Below are 14,274 nucleotides of genomic sequence, written 5' to 3' on the forward strand. Positions count from 1 at the left end.
CAGTCTAATCAAGCTAGCTAAGTGTAACAAATGCAAGTTCATTTGATAAAGCTTCATGCAGAAGTATGTAAAACTGTTCGTGTTCGTTTTACAGTGCCGGTTTTACAATTGTTCACCTGGTTAGCAAATCTTAGCGAGTTTAATGTTTCGCTATAACCTTCGTCTAATGGCGATATATTTAACAACATTAAAGTTTTTGAATTTCCACCCAAAGAGGGCATCAATAAATGAGTGAGCTTCGAATTTCTATAAGGAACATGTTCTTGTTTTTTCAAAAGAGCAAGAATAACATTACCTAAATTCGATAACGATTTGTTAATATTTTTCGTTTCCGTCATTCGAACAGACTCCTCGTTCTTCAATCGTTCAGAACCTGCCAAGTCAACTAGATTTAAGTTTCCAATTGAAATTTCTTCTCTTGCATTATGCCTCCCAATAAGTCGTATTCTTGCCACTGAATGTGATCTTGACGATCTACGAAATTCATAACAATTTAAAAGATCCATTCTTATCAATTATGATTTCTTAATAGCTTACGTTGTTAAAATGTAAAACAAAGATTTACCGCTCATTCGATTGAGTAGCTGCTACTGCTCTATTCTGTTGTGCTATTAAAAGACACTCTTGTAATTCCTCAGGGCTGTGAACTTCCTCAATCTTGAGGTTGGTAACAAACAAGTCATGTCCTCTGTTATCAGCCATTCGGATTTCGTGCGTCTTTGGTTGAGGGTCCAATAAATCGACGATATGCTCATTATAAATTTCGAGAAAGCTAGTTTCTATTCGATATTCCCAACCGAGCAATTGGAAATGTTTCATTTCTTGAAATATATGCCGTACCTAGATAAAAAAATTAAAATATAGATATTTTTCTATCATCAAAAAATACCTTGAAATTACAAATGATTCAGTTGATGTACCGTTCTAGGTATCATGCCTTCTGTTTCAATGCCAGGTAAACCTTCCATAGTGTATGTTTTTCCAGAACCTGTCTGACCATATGCAAATACACAGACATTGTATCCTTCCAAGGCAGATTGAACTAGAAGGGATAGTTCTTCAAAGACATGCTCCTGGTTAGCTGATGGTGGAAAAACTTTATCAAAAGTGAACTCATGTCGTGTTCCTCTCAGTTTCCCACTACAGCTCGTTAAACCATCAGGCTTCTCCACTTCAATGGTGCATTCGTCCACATAGTTCATAGTATACATCCTGTAAATAATAAAGATAGTAAAAACTAAAAAGAATTAATTTATAGCATCCATTGCATGGAAAATACATACGGTTTTCCAAGTTCAGCTGGAGTTCTAGGACGTACTCTGCAAAACACTCTGATATTTCCTTTCATCTCTTGTATAGTATTATGTAAAATCCTACGATCTCTGTCCATTGTATGAACTAAAGACTGTAACTCATCCTTCTTTACGGTGAGTTCATCATTAAGCTGTCTCTGGACTTTCAAATTTGTCTTTAACTCTTTTATCTCGGATACGTGCCTAAAAATCAACTCTTCCTGTTCAACACATTTTTCTTTAAATTCTTTTAATGACTCTGAAGCACTTTTGTAGGACTTCTCTGTTATTTCTAAACGTTTACTTAAATCCTCCCTTTCTTCCTTGATCTGTTTCATTTCAGTATCTAATAACTTGTTTACACTCTCAAATTCTTCAGCCTTAGATTTATACATATTTACATCTGTTTCTAAAGCGTTCATCTTCTCCTGAACATTAGTGAATTTGGATGTAGTTTCTTTGTACATTTGACGTATGTTAGACAGTTCATTACTTGTATGGGCAAGACGACCTTTTAAGTCCCATTTGGAAGGTTTAGTTGTACCTACAGATGCATTCTGTGTTGTTTTGGTTGCTGTATTTTTCACTGATCTGTTGACTGTATTACCTACTAATGTAGTGCCAGCTCTATGAATAGTTGCTGGTCTTACGGGCCTCGCTGTAAACTGTTTCTTAGCCTCTGTATGATTTGCATTGCTAGTGGCTGGCCTTTTAACTGCTTTGGTCGTGATGGTAGACAATGTTTTGGACCTGTTCAACAATTGCTTCGGCGGTGGCTTATTTTCGTTTGTACACTTAGAATTTAAATTAATTACACTTTTAGATTTCTTCAAAGACTCAGAAACTGTACTGGTACTTGATCCAGGTACAACAAATGTCTCTTTTGTACTTTTTTCGTTGTTCATTTTCATGTTACTATTGAGCGTTCTACTTATCAAGTTTCCTAAATGAGATTTTGGCTTTGGTAATCTTGACTCCATCTATGAAACAAGGTGGAAGAAATTAATGCAAATATAATAAGAGTAGACAAAACAGTTCTCAAAACTCTAGCGAAAACTAGCAAACGCATGCATTATTTGTAAGAACTTTTATCAGATAAATATATTGCTCGTGCGTTATTCATGCTCTGTGAAAAAATGAAATCCGATTAATTTGTAATCGAATTTCAAAGAAATCTCCAGTGCGTTGTTCGTGAAAATAAGAAGCGTATACGAACGACAGTGACAGCAATTCTATAAAACAAACCTCTTTGCCTACAACAATACAAAATCAATTCCCTCGCAGCCACACGTATCAACAGTTTACAAGACTAATTGTTTACCGTTAAAATTACCTAGTGTTCGCATAAAAATAAAGTATTTATTTTGTACGTAGTTGCATGATATCTATTAAAGGGAATATACGAACGACCAAATCGGAATTCACCGTTGTGAAATAAAGGAACACTGTCTTCTATGTCACTTTTCAACACCGATCAAACGGCGGTTAAACAATATCCGCTACACTTATTTGAACTTGAATTTGCTCGGCTCAGCCAATCAGACGAGCCGCCTATGCGAAAAATTGCTTTCCTCAGATTGGCTGATACGCTGTTGTTACAGTGCTGCCCTCGTAGTTGAAAATGAAGGGGGGCATTGTCGGGCAAGCGAAAAAGCACGATAGTTTAAAAACTGACAAACCTCTCTGCTTTTTTAATATAAATTTATTTGACGTATTTCTTCTGAAAATCAATGGCAGAAGATTACGAAGAAGCAGAAGGAGAATATGAAAAGCCTTCGAGATACGAATCTCCCGAAATTTACGAAGTTTCACGAGTCTTATCATTTACAGAAGCTGGAGAATGCCTCCACACATTAGGAAAATGCGACTCGGGTCTTGGATACGCGTATTTAGGATTAAATGCCTCCAATAAGAATCTCACAGACATTCAAGTTATATTAAGATTTAGATATGTCCTTTTTGTGGATGTCTCCGGGAATAGATTAACCGCTGAAGCTCTGTGTATTCTCACGAAAATGACTTATCTTTTAATGATACAGGCTGACAACAATCGAATATCTTCCGCAGAAATGGAGCAAATGCCCTACCTACAGGTTCATATTGATCATTTAGAATTAGATCTTTTTAGTATATCATCATTTCAGTTTTTTATCATATCAGGTACTGACGTTGAATAAAAATCAGTTAAAAAGTACTACCGGCGTCTCCCACACGCTCCTTGAGATTCTAGAATTAAATCATAATAGTATCGAGGAAGTCACTTTGAATCCTTACGATCTAAAGAATCTTAAAACTCTTGAATTACGTGGGAACATATTAACTACAACGAATGGTATCTTTTTCCCTGGATTGATTTGTCTATATCTCGCAGAAAACCAAATTGAAAAGCTGGAGGGTCTAGGGATCCTAATTAATTTGAAAATTTTGCATCTGAGAAGCAATAAATTATCAAATTTGGACGGCTTTGACTCGCGTTGTGCGAAACTCAATTATTTGAATCTTCGGAATAACGAGATTTCGAAAATTTCAGAACTTCAAAAATTGAGTTGCTTGCCTGCGCTAGAAACTCTGATCATTTTTGAAAATCCTGCAATTCACTTTAAAGAAGAAGACGAGGAGAATATGTATAGACAAATTGTGTTGGCTATGTTACCTAACTTAGTACGAATCGATAAGGATCCAGTACTATATGAAGAAAAAGGGGAAGCTCAAGAATTTCGCAGGCAAATGATCCTGAATGGTTCGAAATTTACAGACTTTGACATTAGTCCACCAGAATAACATTATTAAAAAGACTCTTGCCATACAAATAAAAATATTTAAATTTACGTAACATAGACTTATCAAATTTATAAGAGGATTATCATTGACATCCGTTGAGCAAGTAGTACTCTTCCTTATCAACATGTATTCGACCAAATATCACGAGTACGCACTGCGTCCATGGCACAATAATGGCGTAGCCATCTGCACCAGAACAATTATGTTCCGTGTTAATTTCTATTTTATCTTGTAAAAGCGTATTTTTGCTTCTCGATCCTTCCCTTTTACAGATTCCTATTTCTAGACTTTTTTTCCTTTAATACTAATAGAATCTTTAAATTCATATCTTTATAAACCGTTGTCAAATTCTGATTTTAGGGCAGAGAGTATTTCTGTTAACCCTTATGACTACATGACTGTTCCCAAATGTAGAATTTTTAAATGGCGATCCTGAAAAGACATAACAAATTCAATTAAATGTCAAATTATAGCCATTAGCTTATTATTGTTGACGTAGACTTTATTCGCTTTTATAATTTCGCGCCCCATGTTTTTTGCGGACGTGCTACAACTACGAATGAACAGCATATTCGCTCGGTTGGAGAAATTGGCACTTGGTGGGGAAACGCGCGTGCGGGGCTTCTCGTTCTGTCTTGATTTAAAGAGAGCTTGTAAATTCCTGTGTCTAGTTTGCCGCAGTTCGTCGGTGGAAACGTGTGTCTCGTACATTTATAACTCGTTCGTAAAATTATAACGTAACTTACTATTCGTGTGCCGGTTAACTCTCATCGAACAAAAATGACCACCAAGCCTGCGTACAAAGTGGGTAAGTAAACGGTTAATTAAAATTTGGAGTAACTAAAACCGACACGTGGTCGTTAATTTGGAAAAGTCATAACCTCCATTCCTCGTATTTAAAACATAATATTGCTTATGCACGTGTAGATCTAGAATTATAAAGAGGCTGATGAAAAATCTGTGCCGAATGATGCAGTTAAATATGAGTTCACCCTATGAACTATTGCATGTTCAGATAACGTGGACTTAAAGTAGAGATTAACCTATGTGATCACACGTTTGTTAAACCCATTAATCTCTTTCATAACGTTCGAATTTATTGTTTTTATACATATGCCACTGATAAGAAAACTGATTGTACAGTAGAAATGGTTGTTGCAAGGAAATGGCGAATCAAACAAGAGCAATGAAACATTCGGAAATATATTTTAATCGTTTGCCGGTTGCTCCGTTTTCAACCAACGATTATCAACAAACTGATGATTACTATATTTCGCAATTAATGAATTGCATCTTTTTCGTTTTAAAGCTGATATGTCCCTGGCATCTTGGGGCCGCAAAGAAATCACTTTAGCGGAGAACGAAATGCCTGGACTTATGGCAATTAGGAAAAAGTACGGTCCCATGAAAATTTTGAAAGGTGCGCGAATCGCGGGTTGTTTGCATATGACTGTGCAAACGGCGGTTCTTATTGAAACACTTGTTGAGCTAGGCGCAGAGGTAAGTTGAAAGGTTTTCATATAATTACATATTTCTCCAGAATAGAATTCATGCACAAGTATTTTTCGGTTACCGAAATATAGATCGAAAGTAACAAAACACTTATGATTTTAAAACGTAATTTAAAAATTCGGATATTAATAATTTAATATTGGAACATTAAAAATTCAAATATTGATCATAAAAGTTACAGAATAATGTAAAACGGGGTTTCATTTAAATTTTTAAGTATTTAAAACGTGCAGAAAGCAGTAGCACGAATTATGATTGAAATTTCGATTATATAAGAATGGAATATAGCATAAAAGATAGGTGAGGAAAATAGACGCATTTTCATATGTATGCAGACTTATCTAGTAGATCACAAACTACTGAATCTATCTACAATAGCACTATACATTAAAAAGCCTCAAGATTACATCAGATAAAAGATTTGTAACACTTTACTACTATTGTAATACAGTATATTTATATGATTGAGAAGGGGTTTTGTGTGCAATTTTAACGTCCATGAGATGGTTAATATTTTCTTGCACTAGCCTACAATCATTTAACAATAAGTAAAACATTTATCACTATACAATAATCTGATATACTTATCATTATCATTTATACTTTCACAGTTCACTTCAAATTTGATTAGATCCAAGTGAATTTAGGTAATATTAAAAGTTAGATTTATCTCCCATATATGAATAGACTTTTAAGTATTGAAGAGTCGCAATTACGTTATAGAAAGATTTGGATGATATAACGTTTAATTAAAAATCTTAATAAATGAAACATTTTCTACAAAACCATCGTGCACAGTGTTTTTCCGATCATTCGACAATCATTTTCCCGAATAAGTCGATTCACAATAATACTTGAGATATGTCTCAAATCAATTGATCAATTAGGTACAGTGGTCATCGTGCAATATATTCAGCACGCAGGATCACGCGGCAGCAGCCATAGCAGAAACAGGGGTTCCCGTGTACGCGTGGAAAGGCGAAACAGATGAAGAGTATCTTTGGTGTATAGAGCAGACGCTAGTGTTTAAAGATGGCAAACCGCTAAACCTGATTCTTGACGATGGTGGCGACTTGACCAATTTGGTTCACAACAAGTTCCCACAATATCTGAAGGACTGTCGTGGAATTTCAGAAGAAACCACCACTGGTGTGCACAATCTGTATCGCATGATGAAAGAAGGAACGCTCAAAGTTCCAGCTATTAACGTGAATGACTCTGTAACCAAGGTTTGTCAGCCATAGTATTTGACCCAACTGTTTACCTGAACATCTTCCATGAATGGTATCCAGTAATCTCTAGTAAAATTGAGTTCTGAATGATGTACGATTTCAAGTTTACATTTCACTGAGCAGAGTAAATTCGACAATCTATACGGATGCAGAGAGTCATTGATTGATGGCATTAAACGAGCCACGGATGTAATGATCGCTGGAAAAGTCTGCGTGGTAGCCGGATATGGCGATGTTGGCAAAGGATGTGCACAGAGTCTCAGAGCACTTGGTGGTCGCGTTCTAATCACTGAAATTGACCCCATTAACGCACTTCAAGCAGCCATGGAAGGATATGAGGTGATTATTGTTAACACTCAAGCAAAGAATGGCAAAATTATTCCTGATTAGTTAGAAAAAACATTGATGAACATATACCTGCTATTTTTAGGTGACAACGATGGAAGAAGCATCAACCAAAGGACAGATATATGTTACTACCACTGGGTGTAAAGACATTATATTGGGTCAACATTTTCTGAACATGCCAGAAGATGCTATAGTATGCAATATTGGTCACTTTGATTGTGAGATAGATGTTGCTTGGCTTCAAAAGAATGCGATCGAAAAAGTAAACATTAAGCCCCAAGTAGACAGATACACTTTGAAGAACAACAGGTGGGCAATTAGAATAAAATTCAAAGCAAAGCACTCTTTCCTATAAAAATGTTTGAAGATGATTAGGTTCATTGGAGAATTCAATTTAAAGATTTGAGAAAAATTAGCTGTAATATCTCACCATTGAGAGACCAGACAAACGAGCCAACTCTTCATTAGGCTCTCTCATTTTCAGACACATCATCATTCTCGCGGAGGGTCGCTTAGTTAATCTTGGATGTGCAACGGGACACTCGAGTTTCGTGATGAGCAATTCGTTCACAAATCAAGTGCTGGCACAGATAGAGTTGTGGACAAAAGCAGAATCCTATTCACTCGGTGTTCACATGTTACCAAAGAAGTTAGACGAAGAGGTTGCGGCGTTACATTTGGATCATCTTGGCGTGAAGCTTACAAAACTTACAGAAGAGCAGGCAAAATATCTTGGTATTCCTGTGGAAGGACCTTACAAGGCTGATCATTACAGATATTAATTGTCATTTGAAATTCAGAGGCCTTTATGTACTTCTATCTGATATAACGAAAACACGACGACGTTTTTAACTAGACTGTCAATTATCTTAGTTACTCGCTTATTATTTGTAATGTCAACATCCAATATCGTATCTCGCTTGTTAAAGTTCATAAAACAACGTAATTCATTAAAAGATTAATTCAATTAAGAAGATTTGTATATTTTAATGATGGAAGAAAAAATAAAGCCATTTCCAATTGAAATTAGCCCCTTAATAAAGGTAGTGATTGATACTAATTACTCGAATCTGTAATTCGTACAAAATTATTTTCCATCCTTAGTTATTAAGATGGTCGTGCTTATTTGCCGGCGTGATTTGCGGTTTCAAATTACGAAGAAAATATTATGCAATAGAAGAAGCACGAAGAGAAAAGGAAGAGAGAGAGAGACCCGAAAGAGAAGCATTTCTTGCTCGTGAGAAGGAGCGCCTCAATGCTGGTACATTTTATTATTTATTACTTCTACGTTTCTTCCTGCAAGTCGTGTTTTCTTTACAGCTGAATTGAAAGAACTGGGAGAAATGTTTCTTGGAACTGTCTCCACTGACGAAGAAGCAATGGCCAATCAAGAAGCAACAGCTAATCAAGAAGCAACAGCTAATCAAGAAGCAACAGCTAATCAAGAAACACCTGATACAACCGAAATCATAATAAATGGAAATGAAAGTGAAATTCTCAATGATGAATAAGTTAGTAATATTTCGTAATCTCTGAACCATCCTCAAGAAAAAACATTTATTATTTTTCTGTAACATTAGTCATATCTATATGCATATATACATACTGTCTCAACTATGTACAATTCTCTTTGTCCTATTTACACCTTTAAGAGGGTGGAACTCTCTTGTAAACAATTACATCCGCAACCTGTTGGGCACAGAGTCTCATTGGAGAACCATGCTGCTAAGTGTTGCGTGTGTCCTCCATGTCCACAAAATATACAGAAATTACTTGGACCTGAAATCAATTAGGGAAATCAGTATACACACACCACACATTTCTAGAAGAAAACCTCGCTAATCTACATACCCCTCACAGAAATATGACAAATGACGCATTCCAGAGCCAGTCGTTTACAATTTATACATTGAGGACCTCTGCTAACTTTAGTACATAATTGGCATTCGCTTTGAAATTCCACGCCTTTATGCGTATCCAATGTAGTTGTGCTGACATGTTTCAATACTTGTGCTCGAGCGTCTAACAGACGCCACCTGTGCAACACTTCCGCATATGCTTTCTTGTACCCGTCGTAGAGAGTGGTATACTTCTCATCGAGTAGTCTATAAACATTTGTAATATTAATACACTCATTTTCTTAATAAACATATGTATGAGATTACATACCTAATATTTTTTACGGAATCTCCAAGCGTATCTTGGATAAATTTTAAGTCGTCGAGGGAGTCAGACCATGAGTTCGATCTATGCTGTTTCAAATTCTGAAAATTCCATCCTTCCAAGGTAGTGTCGGCTAAATGTATAGTGTGGTAGGGGGATCCGCCAGGCTGGAAGAATATATTGAACATTACGTGAATCATTGGTAAATTGATTGGTAATTTGATTGACGTAAATAAAATATACATAATCGTGAGATCGGCATTATGTCTGTGATCGCTTTCAACACAACAATATTTGTCTTCTGTGCTTACAATAGTAGGCATTGTTACAACGAACAGTACATCACATATACATTGGGTTAATTACTACAAAGAGTGACCGAATTAATCGTTTGGCGTTTTAATATCAACAAGCATGGCCAAACCTGCATGCTCTGTGGCATCACGACACTTCCACTCCGATGCTGTAAGGCAGTAACAAAATATCACCGTGACAGAGAGTCCTAAGAATCACTGTGTGTTCAAACACGCACAACCATACAGAATTCAGAAACCATGCCTTACCTTCAACCACCATTTTCCTGTAGAAAGCCTCTATAACAAAGATAATAATCGTATCAATCATTTGGTTGTTTCGAAATAGCATGAAAAAATACTGTAATAAAACAAGCGCGTAGCATAACAGCATATTGTATTCATATAATTAGCGTTTCTCAAAAAGTTTCCTTCAGGTGCTTAAAAACTTTATAATACGTATAAACATTGGAGTTGAGAAACGCTACTCTAATGAATACATCACACACTATAGCATAGCCTAGCGTAAGATTATATTCTTGCAAACATTCATTCATACAACAGTGGAAACAAACGTGTGCTATTTATAAAAGATGTGATATACTACATCTAAGAACAGCCAATTTCGAGTAATGTATTACAAATTACAAATGATCGTATTCAAAGAGCATTCGCAATAAATTTGATGAACAGAAGACAAGATATGATCAAGACATGGAACATTTTAAGAGTAACGGTCATCTCAGGCCAATCAAAAAAAAACATTGAACACTCGCAAACAGTTTGCATCATACTTACACTAACGTTAACAGACTTGCTACTTAGTCGAGTCTGAACAACATCCAGATTCTCTGAACGATAACTAAATGCACAGCTCAGCATGCCTGCCATCTGAATGTCTGATTGATTGGCATAATGCTGTATTCTGAACGAAGAAAAAATATTTTATAGCAATACTAATCTCATAGCCTTGAGCATAAGTATGATTTACAGGGTATCGTATTTCAATGAATCCACACAGTCATTCCCAAAGGGTGAGTTGAGGCTCACGAATGACATTCAACGACCTTCAGAGATCGACAATTGTATGGATCGAGCAAAATATAATTCCCCGTTTGATATTAAAAATCACATACAAAGAATGAATCAAATTTTGACCGAAAGGATGTAGTGGCCATGGTGCATCAATGTCAGGTGACTGGCAAGAATTTTGCCCAACGTTCGAAACTGGTTGTGATATAACAAGAGCGGCCAAACACCATGCCTGAACTAAATCAGGCCGTTCCAGTTGCGCAGCAATATTCGCATTGTATTGGCACATCGCTGGGATGTCGGTAATATTGATTCTGAAGATCGGACAAATAAGATTATTTCTGGTTGATAGATTAAAAGTCATATGACGGTGTTATCGGCCGACTTACACATATTTCTCTGCCAGCTCCTTATTCACAAAAAATAATGACGAAGCATCATAAATGATTACCATGAAGTGATAATTTTTACAACATGACCGATGAGTCATTCTACTGGTGTGTAATCCACGATTCATTTTCTAAACGAGGAAAAGTAATAATTAGTAAGATAAGTACTTTGCACTGTAATCTTTGAAAATAGCATTCGCTTACGCGGTCTTGAAAGTAGAATGAACTAATAGGAATGTTTTCATTTGATTGTACATATGAGTTCGAATACATATGCATGAAATGTTCTCCATTGCCAATTCCGTACCCCAAAGCAGATAAAGCTCTAGGTGTAGTGCTCTCCGGCTTCATCGAAGTCCTTCTAGTATACGATGCACGACCGAAACATACAAGAATACCTATTGAAACATTGTATTGAGTCCCAGCACACAGATCTTCTATTTTCTACCGTCTGTTTACATACCTACGCAGCAAAATTTGGCTCCTGAGGTTCTGGGGAAGGGTATATAAGCGTCTTGGTAGTTTGTATACATATTAGAGGAACTTAAAAAACTAGCGCTGTCCTGAATGTCATATCCAATGTGAGTTGTTTCATTTTCATCTTTTTTACATGTCTACAGGAATACAAAAATGTATTAAATATTACTCAGACATACGTAAAAATTTGTCAATGATTTATTTCGTTTTTACTTGCTCCAAAGTTGCGATTAATTGTCTCAGACATGGTTCCAAACAGGATCTGTTCTTCTTTACGCGTTGCTGGGCAGTTTGTTTTAATACTTTTAACAGTTTTGTCATTGTTGCGTTATCAATTGTTGTTCCAGGACAGAATTGGAATGTAGGTTGTGCGCTATATGGATAATTTGTAGGGAAATTCACTTTCAATATGACATTGTAACTTTTATTGGATGCTGTTACGGTACAGCTTCGCTCTACAGCATCCATTGCGTTCACCTAAAATAAGAGAAGCGTTTACTTTATAGAGTTTTATTCAATTATTTTAAGTGTCACCTCTATGTTTGGTATATTCATGTTGATTAAAGAAAATTCTTGTTGCAGTGTTTTTGGTTGCGTAGGAGAAGATATTTCTTTATTATTTTCAATGTAAGTGTCCGATTCCGAATTCATTGTAGATTCGTCTACTTTTGTTGTTATACAATTCATTTCCCGATCGGTTTGAGTATCACTGAGCTGCAGCTGTTGAATAGATTGTAGTGTCCCTGTATATTAACAAATTCATTAATTTAATGATAATAAACATTTATGCTATTCTTAATCAAAGTAATATACATACTTAAATTACTATCTTCTGAGTATTGTGTATAAATAGATGCGCTATCGTCCATGCCATGGCCACACAACTAAACAAGAAATTCTGCGTTTATTTTTATGTATATACAGGGCATATTTCTCAATGAATGTGTACGTACCTTCTTTAAAAATGGATCAATTTTGTATATCCGCAAACATTGATCTTTTGACCAAGTAATTAACTCAAAGTCACTGTTTTCTGCAATTATAAGTATATTTTATATTTCCACTTTTTTAATTCGTATATAAATATATACCTAATTTTTTATGCCTCCATTGAAATTCGAGTACAACATCTGTATGACCTACGAATGTGTAAATAGGCGCGCCAAGGTTTGTTGTGTTCCATAACAATAAACTGTTCTCTCCTCGCCGCAATTGCGGTACCACTATTGTCACTAATCCTTCTCCAAACGGCTGTAGATGAATTTTATCGTATTACAAATGATAATGACATAGATTTTATTGAAGAGGCTATCATCTTTACCGTATATCTGACTCTCCATACTGGGGAATTTGTCGTCACAATACTTTCGGCTCTGCGCGGATTGCTAATATCGAAAATTTTTACTGTACAATCTTGACTAGAAGTAGCCAGTTGGTTTTGTTGGAAGGGACACCAATCTAAACCATGTATCTAAAATAACTTCAACGTTTATAGATGTCTTACTAGATTCATAAATCAGAAAGAAATGCATGTATACTTTTGTTAGATGAGCAGCTATGTACTGTACAGGACTATTTCCTTTTCGCTGATCCCATATTTTAATATCCCCATCGTGAGCTGTAGCTAATATATTAGGTGATAATCCATTCCATCTGACTTGAGAAGATCCAGCTATAAATTAAATGCATATTTAGATATATAGTTAAATGTTTATGGAACTTTCTCATTCAGTTTAAACTTACCAACTGCAGACAAAGATAAACAAGGTTTCCTCTGGTCTCTAATATCCCAAATGTGTATAAATGTGTCGATGCTACAAGAGGCAATGATATCAGGTTCTTTGGGATGCCAGTTCAAGTCACAAACTACTCTTGTATGTGCCTTAAAACTATTTGTTGTCTGTAATTCATACCCACTGCCTCCAGTGAGTGACAATATTTCTATACGTGTATTGCTCTACAATTCAAAGTCAATTAGTCAGTGTAAAATACAATCTGTATGTGTACTCTTTAATTACTAACAGAGACAGCACACATGTGAGCATTTGAACTTGTAGGATTCCATTCTGTGGTGCCAATTTCGTACTTGCTGTGTCTGCGGAATTTTCTCAAGGTATCAGCACCTTCATCAAAATGTTTCACAGCAAAACATCTACGTCTGGACGAAGTAAGACAAAAGATAAAGGGAAACCAAGCAATGAAAAAATTGTAAATACGGATAAAAACATCTGAGAAAAAATTTGCTATAGGTAGGGTCTGTAGACGTCGGTATTTACCCAGCAAGTAACACGTAGTTGCCAGTCGCATCCACGGCCATGCTATTAGCCTACAAAAAAGAGAAATATTTTCACAAATGACAACAATCGAGCATTGAAAGATGTATAATGAAAATACGAACTACAAAAATCGAATCATGGATAAGGATCAACAATACAAGGCAACGTACCTGTAAATCCCGGTGCTCCGTGACCACATAGTCGATGCCCCAGCGTTTTGACATTTTACCAATAAATTCGAATTCCTGTCAGCATTCTGTGAGGTTAGAATTAAACCGAATACGCGAACTCAAGTCGCGTACAAACAAGCAACTGTACACTATACACATACGAAGGAGCTGCACCGCGTTCTGATACAGACGCACACACATCCTCATTGGAACCGTTTTTGATTGGTCGATGGAATTCACATGAACGTATCCCTTCCATCAAGCATATCCGGCGAGGGGAGAGTACAGGGGTAAAAAGAGCAAGAGAGA

The 14,274-nt window shown here is 36.1% G+C and overlaps 4 protein-coding genes across 8 annotated transcripts; 2 read left to right on the plus strand and 2 right to left on the minus strand.

Moving 5' to 3' along the window:
* Positions 1–3: 3 nt before the first annotated feature.
* Positions 4–7,304, minus strand: LOC144475410 (protein claret segregational). 2 transcript variants are annotated; one of them, XM_078191307.1, is made up of 5 exons: positions 7,235–7,304; positions 1,284–2,272; positions 921–1,212; positions 566–840; positions 4–474 (listed from the first exon to the last, which is right to left on the minus strand). In XM_078191307.1, the coding sequence occupies exons 2-5, from the start codon at positions 2,270–2,272 to the stop codon at positions 54–56; spliced, it is 1,977 nt and encodes a 658-aa protein (XP_078047433.1). In that variant the 5' UTR covers positions 7,235–7,304; the 3' UTR covers positions 4–53. The 2 variants fall into 2 exon arrangements, with proteins under 2 accessions (XP_078047433.1, XP_078047434.1); XM_078191308.1 differs by lacking the exon at positions 7,235–7,304 and adding an exon at positions 2,538–2,681.
* On the plus strand, positions 3,023–4,073 carry LOC144475108 (leucine-rich repeat-containing protein 23). The gene is made up of 2 exons (XM_078190688.1): positions 3,023–3,385; positions 3,453–4,073. The coding sequence occupies exons 1-2, from the start codon at positions 3,023–3,025 to the stop codon at positions 4,071–4,073; spliced, it is 984 nt and encodes a 327-aa protein (XP_078046814.1).
* Positions 4,664–8,234, plus strand: Ahcy (adenosylhomocysteinase). The gene is made up of 6 exons (XM_078191309.1): positions 4,664–4,881; positions 5,383–5,573; positions 6,473–6,814; positions 6,941–7,156; positions 7,248–7,474; positions 7,650–8,234. The coding sequence occupies exons 1-6, from the start codon at positions 4,854–4,856 to the stop codon at positions 7,945–7,947; spliced, it is 1,302 nt and encodes a 433-aa protein (XP_078047435.1). The 5' UTR covers positions 4,664–4,853; the 3' UTR covers positions 7,948–8,234.
* A 473-nt stretch (positions 8,235–8,707) lies between these two features.
* Wdr59 (WD repeat domain 59) lies at positions 8,708–14,161 on the minus strand. Of its 4 annotated transcripts, XM_078191302.1 has the most exons (21): positions 13,966–14,161; positions 13,796–13,845; positions 13,542–13,677; positions 13,263–13,476; positions 13,058–13,191; positions 12,841–12,990; positions 12,611–12,770; positions 12,473–12,552; positions 12,337–12,403; positions 12,054–12,262; positions 11,733–11,996; positions 11,506–11,656; positions 11,247–11,440; positions 11,043–11,173; positions 10,758–10,967; positions 10,420–10,546; positions 9,892–9,921; positions 9,753–9,791; positions 9,335–9,495; positions 9,017–9,270; positions 8,708–8,944 (listed from the first exon to the last, which is right to left on the minus strand). In XM_078191302.1, the coding sequence occupies exons 1-21, from the start codon at positions 14,017–14,019 to the stop codon at positions 8,805–8,807; spliced, it is 2,955 nt and encodes a 984-aa protein (XP_078047428.1). In that variant the 5' UTR covers positions 14,020–14,161; the 3' UTR covers positions 8,708–8,804. The 4 variants fall into 4 exon arrangements, 3 of the variants coding, with proteins under 3 accessions (XP_078047428.1, XP_078047429.1, XP_078047430.1); XM_078191303.1 differs by lacking the exon at positions 9,753–9,791; XM_078191304.1 differs by lacking the exons at positions 9,753–9,791; positions 9,892–9,921.
* Positions 14,162–14,274: the final 113 nt, after the last annotated feature.

Source organism: Augochlora pura, chromosome 9 (genome assembly GCF_028453695.1).
Source record: "Augochlora pura isolate Apur16 chromosome 9, APUR_v2.2.1, whole genome shotgun sequence".
Lineage (NCBI taxonomy): Eukaryota > Metazoa > Arthropoda > Insecta > Hymenoptera > Halictidae > Augochlora > Augochlora pura.